General features: G+C 40.9%; 2 protein-coding genes across 2 annotated transcripts; both read left to right on the forward strand.

The window, feature by feature from the left end:
* Positions 1 to 6,121: 6,121 nt before the first annotated feature.
* On the forward strand, positions 6,122 to 6,847 carry LOC306742558 (transcription factor Sox-14; the record flags this gene model as incomplete). Its single annotated transcript, XM_079224948.1, has 1 exon — positions 6,122 to 6,847. One exon carries the CDS (start codon positions 6,122 to 6,124, stop codon positions 6,845 to 6,847), a length of 726 nt encoding a protein of 241 aa, XP_079081074.1.
* Positions 6,848 to 8,567: 1,720 nt separating this feature from the next.
* Positions 8,568 to 10,900, forward strand: cldn18 (claudin 18; the record flags this gene model as incomplete). Its single annotated transcript, XM_079230602.1, has 5 exons — positions 8,568 to 8,787; positions 10,041 to 10,205; positions 10,361 to 10,511; positions 10,603 to 10,716; positions 10,813 to 10,900. The coding sequence occupies 5 exons, from the start codon at positions 8,568 to 8,570 to the stop codon at positions 10,898 to 10,900; spliced, it is 738 nt and encodes a 245-aa protein (XP_079086728.1).
* Between the last annotated feature and the right edge of the window lie 191 nt (positions 10,901 to 11,091).

An 11,091-nucleotide genomic window follows, 5' to 3' on the forward strand; every position in this document is an offset into this window, starting at 1 on the left:
CTGTCTTCACCCATAGGGGCTTATCTGAGCTTGCTGTTGTGACAGCATCTCTGCTCCGCTCCTTTCAGTCTGGCTCAGGACAGTCACTGCTCTGCTTGACACAAGTCCAGGAGTTATCTCGGTAAATACCACTCTTTCCCTCCCTGTTACAGCTGCATATCATCGCCACAGGAGCTACACTATTTCCATTATTCCCATAAGCCTCTTAGTGGCACCATGCTCTGTCATTTGCAGTGTGGCTTCATAGCATTCAGTGTGTACGTTTATTTATATTTTCACCGCCTCTTCCTTTACCACCCTGTTATGGCAATAAATGTCATGATTTTTAAATAGATGCTGTAATACGATTCCTCAGAGAGAGGAAGCAATAGAAGAAAAAAACATGCTGACAAAAACTGGTGGCGTGAATGTGAATAGACGACATATTCAGATTTTATTTCATCATTACTATTTATTCAATTTGTCAGATTTACATGATCATTTTGGGGTAATGCAGTTCATTTAAAAATGACCCACTTCAGTTATGTAAAGAAAAGAAAAAAACACCTGTGTGTAAATGGACTGTTCCTATGGTTCAATAATAAATTGTAAGTGCTCAGCCTTTACATGAATTAAATGGACTTGCTTTTGGCTTACTGCACCTTAAAGGACTTAAAGAGATCTAATAAAAAGCCACAGATGGAACCGGTCCCTGTAACTCCCTGTCTTACAACATCACACAAAATAAAAGGAATCGTGTTAGCTTAGGATACCTCTCAAGCTAATTTCTAGTACGATACAGAAATAAAAGGAAACCAGTGACTGGGCAAATGTAAGAATATTAATAGAAAATGTAAATAATAGACTGCTTCAGAAAATACATATATTTGAATAAATATTCTAAACATGCAAGACCCTCCTGGTCCTTTAAGCATAAGAAGAAGAAAAAAAATAGCGGCAGAGAAGAGAAAAGGATTATTATCATATTATTGTTTTTAGTATGACTGTGTTCCCTCATCACCTTACAAAATGCTGTACAAAGTTTGCGTTATCATTAAATATATTATTAATGGTCAATAAAACATTTAACAGTGCATTGTAGATCAGTGTTAATGAAAATAATAATTGATTTTCAGGTTGTTAGCTCATGTTTAAATAAAACTCACTACAGAGGATTTGTTCTAAAAAGTATGTATTAATACCAAAATATATTACAGGCCAGGCCTGATTGTCTATCAATATAACTTGTCATTAAATAGTTACGTTGTTTAAAGGGAAAATCACGCAGAGAATGAACACTGTACACATTGATTCCTCACTTTAATTACTTTAATCCTAAAGTCATCCTTTTGATATGTGAATGTATTATCTGATTTTTCATATCAAATCCCTTTGTGTGATCAGGCCAAGAGCTGAGTTTCTCTGCTTTGTTTTTTATTGGCAGAGTTATGAACCTCAGGTGGCATCTTCAACTAGATAGTAATCCAAATGTCTACTTAAAATATCTCTGAGCTTGACTTCCGTGTCCCTCAGAACAAAGAGATATCACAGACTCGAAGTCAGATCACTTTAGTGTCAGACGGTTTAATAGTCGGCCACAGTTCAGTGCAGAATGCTGTTAGTTGTAATATGTAAAAACAACACAGTAATATGACCATGCAGATCACGTTCAAGTCAAATGTCATGACTTCAGAGATAACTATTTCAGTCTTCACATTTTTTTAAATACATTGGAGCTATAATCATAAAAAAAAAACTTATTTGCTGTTGGTTCAGTTTCCTCCTCCCTCCATCACCTCACCATCATCACCCCATAACCAGTCTTTTAAAGTAAGCAGCCGCCTGCTTAGCCGGCACCTTTCACTTTTCAAGCAGGACTTAATTTACTGCAGGACATTTTAAATCTCCTGCCTCTGTGGCTCTGAGTCGCTGACAAATGCCGGTTGCAAATGTATCTCATTGACTGCTGACTCGGTTGTATTACAAGCGGGCTGATAGGGGCTGCCACAGTAATGTGGCCTTCAGGTTTATCCTCAGATGTTGGAGGAAGTGTATTAATTTAGTTTAGATGGGGCCTTATGAAAAGTGTTCTGGCAGGCAGCAGATCTCCTTCCCTCTCTCTCTCTCAACCTCTCGGGTTTGAAGCTATCTGCCTCAGAGCCTAAGCATATTCCACCATCAATGTGTCAGTGGGAAAGCTATTAAAACCGCTTTACTTTCCTAAGTATCAGGAGAATAAGCACAAGATTTAGTGAAATCCCCCCAAGAGCACTGAAATCGTGGGGATTTTCCCCCTGAAATGTTTCTTAATGGGCTGCTCAGAAGTGTCAAAAACTCTTGTTAGACTTCAGGGTAGTTTTGGGATTTCAGCGCATTTACTTGAAGCTGAAATGACAAAATGTGAAGTATGAAAGCCACTGAACTATCCACATAATGAGACTCAAACCCATTGACCAGTTCACTCTGTGAAGGTTAAGTTTCCTTCTTTTCTAATCACTCCATTCAAATGAGAGATTTTCATGAAATTAAGGCGTGTATTGATAATGAGAACATGCTATTATAAATCATGAGGTTTACCATGTTGTGCAACAAAGGACTGGAACGTGATCTGGTGAATCAGGCTGGGTTTAGACCGGAAGGTGTATGACCTCGACCTTCATCTCATCAGGTCTGCCTTACTTCAATAATACAGTAAATAAATGATCATGTTTACAATGATATAGACCTGCAATTAACAATACTTTTAAGGTAAATTAATCGGTACATTATTTTTAAATTAACCAATTATTTGGTCTGTAAAATGTCAGAAAATGAATTAAAATGCTGTGGTTTAAAAACACTTTAAAATATAAAATGTATGTGTTCTGCAGTATCTTGGTCCACTGACCTTTCCCAGAGTCACCACTGTTGTGTGGGGTCTGTTTCCTAGTACCAGTATTGTAAATAAATCCATTCACTGTCAGGCAATGAGACTTAGCTGAAAGTACAATATTTAAATGCCTAACGCAATTTTCACAAGGGATGTCTTCTTGTTTTGTTATAGCGTTCAAATCTGAAATATATACCATTTACTATCAAATAGTACAAGAAAAGCAACAAATCCTTATAGTTGAGAAGATGGACAGGTAATATTTGGCAACTAAATTAATATGATTTCTCTTGATGGACAAATCATCCAGCTGTGTCAAAAATGTCCTGCAGAAACTTCTCCTTCTACGTTTACAACAGCAAGTGAAGAAGAGCCTTTTGTTCCGTTCTTTTTCAACAATGGAGTGGATGATATGCATATATAGTCTATCCAGAATATTATCTAATCTAATAGTGATATTGGAGATGCCATTAAACCCCTAAGTGAGATAATGCAGCACCATCTCTGAACAATACAGTTGTCACAACACCAGCCATTCATAGAAAGAAAGAAAATACATTTCACAAGATCCGGAGTCAGCTCTGGCAGTAATGTTTCAGGTAATCAATACAGTAAATTAGCAAGGAACATCAGCATTTTCTTCTACAGCATGAAGTTGACTTGTTCGATTCTTTTCTTGTCAGACGTTGGCACACTCCCCCGGTCAGAGCGCCCAGCCGGCCTCTCTGTGTCACCTTTCATTCCCTTTTCACCCCCAGGTCTTTCTGTACCTGTCAATTTCTTTCTACAGTGTGACTCCTTAATCCACCTGAGTGCATGGAGGACAGTTTTGACATAAGAAGAAAAGATAGACTCCTAAGGAGAGGACCAGTATCTTTAGAGCCTGAGGGATAACCGGATTACGACAGCCATTTTGTGCTGCTGGCAGTTTTTCTTATTACCCATTTTTTTTCTCCCCCTCATCTCTCCAGAGTTTAAATGCTGCCCTTTAGAAGTCACACCAAACACTGACGAGTACACAAAAACACATACTCTCTGTGTGTTGAAGCTTTGAGCAGAATTAACCTTCATCTTGACAGATGATAGTAACAGTTTGCCAGCCATAGATTTCTCCATACGGCCCTTTAGGTGCTCTCATGTTGTTGTCATCAGACATTTTTTCCTCTCACTGTCAAAAACGCTCTAAACATGGTTTCACTGTGATGGTAATCATTGCCTCTGTGTGACGGCGGGTGCCTCCTGTGTGTGAAGGCCTGAACCTACAGCACAGCTGATAACAGCCCAGCCATGAGGAGACAGATCAGCTGCCTGAACCCTGCTGCCAATCACTTTATCCCTCCAGCTCGTCTGCTCCGAGGAGACCCGGAGAATAACACTCCCTGAAGACGTCTTATCATCTCCACCGCTGATGCAGTGGGCACCACTGGATCTTTTATGTCCATTTACTTTGCCTTCGAAGAGGCCTGCGGTGCCTTTGATTGTGGGAGGTAAATTAAATAAAGGCCTCTTCCTTGCTGGTAGCCTGATAGTAAAGTTTATCGCCGTTACCAAAACCTAATCCCAGAGCTTCAACAAACCGCCACAGGTCCGTCTACGGGGAAACACATCATGCGTCTGTCATGGTAATAATCCTTTTTCCAGAAGCCATTTTAGGGGCCTGAAGCTTCTTCCTTGTAAAATGAGCTTCCTGGGTATATACTCCAATCCCTGTTTTTACCTATAAGCTCTTATATCTTGTGAGTAGCAGTGTACACATGCAGTATGCTGTATATGATTTATAGTTAAGTTATTGCTCAGGCTTTCCCCATCAATGTCATTTCAATAACAGACGAGATGGCCAAAGTGTATTTTGATCAGATAAGGTATAGTAATTCTGAAAACTGCGACAACCAATGAGTCACCCAGGGCCAGTGAATTATGGCTATGATTAATATTGATTTTGTAGAGGGGGGAGGGAGAGGTGAGCCGTTTGTACACAAATTGATATATAAGAAACCTGCATGGCATCATGGGAAAGAATTTAAATGAGAAAGTGAATGGTTGAATTAGTTTTGACGACAAGTTTGAACAAGTAATACAAATATTGGCAGTGATTTTGCAACAAAAGATGAAGGCAAGTAAGTGTCTCCACCCACTAACCGGTGGCCTAATTAATAATGGTAAATGCAGGGTCTTATGCAGGGTTATGTCCTCTGTAACTTGGCAGTTTTAGCAACTCTATTTTCTGCAATTAAACGTATAGATTTCAGCCTGATTCCACAACTTTTCAGTTCATTTTAACACCAAAATCCAGTATTTAATGCCCCAATAGTTATTCCTGGTAGATTGGTGAGAGATTTGAAACAGCATTTAGACTTTCACGTTGGAAAATAAACATTTCATTTTGTGGGTTTGTAATTTCCTTGGAAGTTTCCTGAAAAGAACTATGTAACCCAATACTAATTGGGAGACCGTTATTTTAGTTTAGTGATGTTTTTTTCCAGAGGTTTATTTTTTTTAAGGAATTGCTCCATTACAATAAAACGTACAGAAAATATAACTAGTTGGCCATTAAAAATCCAAGTAATGACAACATTTAGAGATTTTCTTTCTCGAAGGTGCAGTGTGTTTGGAAGCTGTGACCTTAGAATTTCTACAAATGTGTAGTGAGACTCCAGTAAACAGCAATTTCCTCCTAAATCTTCTCAAACAAACTTAATAATTGAGCCAATGAGCCACAAGGGTTATTATAGGGCAGTGAGGGGCAACAGTGCAAAACAACTTCCATATTTTACTCCCTTAGCCCTGACAAAATCTTATAATTCCTAGTTTTCTGCGTGTGTTGTGCAGCAGATTACTCTCTTCACTGGTTCCCTGCCTGCACTTGCCTCAGGAGACATTTGGAGAGACTAAACTGAGAGGGAGAAGGAGGGAGCCCCTCAGAGATGTTGTACAGTTACTTTTTGTGAGAGGATTAGTGTTCTCCTCTCACTCCCATTGGCTTGGCCCGCCGTGACAGTGGTGTGGTGATGAGTGTCTGGCATGCCCAACATCATCCATAACAAGCTTCCAACTTGGTCCTGTGTGACTCCTATTCTGGCGTTGCACTTCATGCATTTTACGTTTCCACTTTGTGCAAAAGCTTCGGTCAATTTGGAATTATTTTCTTACCATCGAGACAAAACAATTATTTCTTCCAACTTTACGCACGAGACGAGCATGCGCTTCTTGGAGAGGTGACTTAATTGAAAGTAAGACCGGTGCGTTTTATAAATTAATGTGTAAACGTCTGACATGGCAAAACCTTTAGATCACATCAAAAGACCCATGAATGCTTTCATGGTGTGGTCCAGAGGCCAGAGGAGGAAAATGGCCCAGGAAAACCCAAAGATGCACAACTCTGAAATCAGCAAGAGACTCGGCGCGGAATGGAAGCTGCTGCCCGACTCCGAGAAGCGTCCGTTCATCGACGAGGCCAAGAGGCTGCGGGCTCAGCACATGAAGGAGCACCCGGACTACAAGTACAGACCCCGGCGCAAACCCAAGAGTCTTCTGAAGAGGGACCGCTTTGTTTTCCCGCTGCCGTCTTTACTCGGGGACGCAGTGGAGCATTTTAAGGGATTTTCCATGGACTCCTTTCTCGTCCCCGGGGATAAAGCCAGAGCCTTCCTCGCTCCCGTCTCCTCCTCCTCTTCCTTCTCGCTGCTGGAGCCGGTGGCGCAGTTCAGCACAGGAGCTGTCCAGCGGATGGCGGATATGCCGCACGCTCTGGCTGCCGGCGCGCTGCCCTACAGCGCGCACACGTTTGGATACCAGACTGGAGGGATTGGGGGTCTGGCTTGTCACGCACAGCACACCCATACTCACCCGTCACCCTCCACCCCGGGATACGTGGTGCCGTGTAACTGTAGCGCCTGGTCTGCTGCCAATTTGCAGCCCCAGGTAGCCTATATTCTTTTCCCTGGAGGGATGACCAAGAGCGGCATGGACTCGTACACTTCAACCAGCTCCAGTGTGTGACAGACTGGATAATGCACAAAACCTCTCCTCAAAATTGCAAAAGCAAAATAAACTGGGCTACAATAATTTTTTCCTCCTACAAATATTACAGCAAAACTGGATGTTAGGCTTGTTTTTCTGCAGATATTAAATGTTTTTCAAAATGCCATACATTGCTGATTATCTAGCCAATTACTGAGCACCAAAACCACATCTGTCTCTATATTACACTCGTTGTTCCTTGTTAATGCAGAGTAAAGATTTGCAGGAGTAATGTAAAAAGGCTATTTTGTTTCTCTTTTGACAAAATAATCAATTCAAACCAGTTGAAAATGAAATGCACTAGGCTCACGTGTAACTTTTCAAAGTAATTGATCAAAATCAACAGGCAAACTGACGTCCATGTCCAAGTTACTGCCAGTCAGATAAACATAAAGCTGCTGAGGACATTAAAGGGCTGGAAGCCTGTCCCCCAGACCAGTAAATCTGTCTCATTATGTAGGCCTGTTTTTGCTTAGTTTGAAATGGAAATAATAAATCTTTTCATAAAACATTGTTTTGAAGTTTCAGTTTTTCTTTGGAGATTTTCACAAGAAATGTGTAAGTTATAATTTGACTGATATGACGCAAGAAACAGAAGTTCATCAAACTGACCAACATAACAAAATTAAAATCTCTAGTCCCATGATGTTTGGCGACTTTTGTATGAGTTTCGTTGTGTGTTTGTGAGGCTCGTGATAAGAGAAGAATAGAAACGTCTCTCCTCCCCAGTTGTTGACAGAGTGATAAGGTGATACGTTGAATCATGGAAATTGTATGAGGTACTGTTTGTTTCAAAATTAGTAAGAAGGAATGAGTCCTCACCCGGAAAGTGAAGTGAAAGATTGAAAGTGTTCTCGAGCAAAACAACAACCTTGTATAAATTCCAGCTGGACGCAGCTCTGAAACTAAGCTTGACCCCCGGCCTTCATGTGGAAGAGAAACAGCTTTTATCTCACAGCTGAGGCCTGATATGAGCTTTTACATTCGGTCCACGATAAAGTAATACGTTTTATTCAGTCATTAATTACAATACAACAAGTAAAGCCACCATCTAATATACAAAACAGAAAGACTGGAAAGGTATAGGTAGAAGAATAATGCGTATATATTCCTATCCTAAAGTCATCATCAAAAATCTCCATTTGTCAAGCGTTTGTCTCACTTCCTCTCTAGTCTGTTGTATCAGATCTGATGGGGACTCAGTCTGCCTCATCTCTGTACGTTTGCGTGTTGGTCTTTCTGCATCATGTTGTTAGTGTGTGAGGGTGTCGGCGTAGCAAAGGGCTGCTTCCTTCACTTGCTGACCAACAGTTGGCGGTTTACCTAAAGCCCCATGGAGTCAGTGAATCAGTTTCCCGTATTTACATTCAAACAGTAGGTTCTCACTTAGGTGCCAGGTGCGCCTATCACCAGTGTGTCCACACCTCTCAGCACAAGGTGGCCCAACCCATGCTGCTGTATCACCCACTGGGTGAAACCCAACTGCCTCCACCCAACGCCACCATCACTACAAAGCATCCCTTTGCCCGTTCTCATTCTCTGCCCACACCTGCTCACCTTTGCTTAAACTCATTTACATATGCAGCCACACTTCAAGTATTTCTCTATTTAAACTGGGCACAAACCATCCTGCGCGCACACACACACACACACACTGTGCCTCCCTTATATTTCCTAACTTCTGAAGGAGGAAACAACGATGGCGCCTTCAGTTCTGCAAAATGGTGGATTCATTTTGGGCTTGGTTGGTGCAGCCGCCCTCATCGCAGCAACTGCCATGAACAAATGGAGCGTCAAGGACAGGCAGGGAGATGTGGTGACATCTGTTTACACCTACAAGGGTCTGTGGCGGGACTGTGAGACCGCTTCCTCAGGATTCACCGAGTGTCGCCCGCTCTACGGCCTCCTGGGGTTCTCAGGTATGACAAGACTCTTATATTTTAGTGTGCAAAGAGTCCACAGTGACTGAAATCATTGAACTACATCCAAACAAGTTTTAGGTCATTGCTGTTCAAATAATTAAACACAAACCGCTTCTCAAATAAGTCCCGTTCATTGTCACTGAGGAAATAAAATATGTTTGGGCTCTCCCATTTCTCTTAAAAGACATAATGAGCTTTCTCTGGTTACAGGATCAATGATACAGTAAGTAAGGAAGTTGTGACTAAACAGTCCAGTATCATAATTATGAGGAAGTTCTCTCATCACTTCTCAAGAGCCAAGAAAAACCTAAATAGTTCTTCTCAAATTACAAAGCAGGAGGTTAGTCGAGTCTCATTCAGTTGCACGGGCATCATGTGCAAGCAACATTGAAGGCCACGTTTTTCTCGCTCTGTGTCTCTTTAATGCCACGTATTTGTAGAATATTATGTAAAACTAAAAGGATGATTGTTTGTTTTGAAACCTGCCAGGACAATTTTAACTCTAAAAATGAGGTACAAGAATACTTTGCATGATTGTTGAGTTTAAAAATGTCGCTCAAATACACCAAATCACTCCGGTGAAGTTATCTCACAATTAAATATTCACAGAGAGAAGATATACATATATTGTTAAATTTAAAGCCAATTTAAAGGGAAATTAGGGATTGAATGGTTTAATAAAATAGATTTAAACACTTTGATTTGATGCAAAAAATAAATCTCTGAGGACTTTTTCTCGCTATGGTGCTGAAAGAACCAGTCAGATAATTTCATCTTTCTAACTATTTAGTGTCAATTATATTATTATTTAAACAGATAATATTTCTAAATATGTTTTCCTCTGAGTTTCGGTCGTCCTTATAGTCTTGTTGCGGCATCGAGCCCACTGCTATCAGTATTTGCATTAGCACCAGTTCATTCTGGTCACTGAGACTTAGTCAACACAGTTATCAGAAACAGAACAAACACAGAGCAAAGGGCAGGTTCCTACCGCACACCTACTGAAGGAGAATACCAGTCACATTCTCAGATCAAACACATATGTTCACATCGTCGGCTTCATTAGATTATGAGGATGGAAGTGTTGCAATATGAGGTCAAAATGGAAATAAATCTCATTGTCAGACACATGATTTATGTCTCATGTGATGCAGATTATTATGCAACGTAGAGCATCCTGGTAGAGTAAGATACAATGAACAGAAATATCCGGCTCAATATAACATGTCTTTGTGCTTTCTGACCACTAGGTGCTTTCCAGGCTGTGCGAGCCCTGATGATCGTAGGTGTGGTGCTGGGTATCCTCGGAGCGGTGATATCAGTTTTCTCCCTGACCTGTCTCACAATGAACAGCATGGCAGACACCACCAAGGCAAAGATGAGCCTTACCGCTGGCATCATGTTCATCATCGCTGGTATGGTTACAAATAACCAAAATATGAAAAACATGAGACATTTTTCCCCTTTCTTGACATCTTATTGTTAAGCAGTTGCATTTCTTAACAGTTTTTCTATAGAAGTAAATCGATCACAGAGTTCTTGTCTATGTCACTCTATACACTTTTCTCAGGTTTGTGTGGCATAGCAGGAGCTTCGATCTACGCCAATCAGATTGTGGCCACTTTCAGGATGTCCACCAACCAAAACTATGGAGGAGGATACGGAAACAACATGGAAGGAGGGATGGGAGACATGGGAGGCATGGGAGGAGGAATGCCCAGGTAGGACAAAGATACTTCTTTTGCTTGTTTTTTCATATTCTCCATATTATTTGCATGCTGGACTTAAATGATGTTGTCTCTGTCTTTGTAGATACACGTTTGGCCCGGCACTGTTTGTAGCCTGGATAGGAGGGGGCATTCTGCTTATTGGTGGCATCCTGAAGTCAGTGGCTTTCAAGGAGATGGTGAAAGATGAAAAATCTCAGTGAGTCCCATAAAGAGTTATAGTTGCTCTTCTGCTGGATGTTATGCTATTTTTACTTGTATTAATCTCCAACAATGGTTGCCTCTTGCTTTTCAGTTACCCAGGGGTTGCATACAAACCTCAGCCCCGCACCAAAACCGATCACCAATCAGAGGGCAGCAAGAAAGACCAGAATTATGTGTAACTTCACACAGCTGCGTTGACAATTTGTGTTTGCTGTTCACATGCAGCATGCTTTGAGGGACGTTTTTCTTCTTTGATTGCCTCATATACACATTAAATACGTCTTTACTATCTGATAATGGGAGTTAATGTCTCACATTGTATCAGCAGTTCAACAGGTGTAAGAAGAAAGGAGTTCTGGCAAAATATGTA

The sequence above is a fragment of the Taurulus bubalis genome, assembly GCF_910589615.1.
Source record: "Taurulus bubalis genome assembly, chromosome: 1".
Lineage (NCBI taxonomy): Eukaryota > Metazoa > Chordata > Actinopteri > Perciformes > Cottidae > Taurulus > Taurulus bubalis.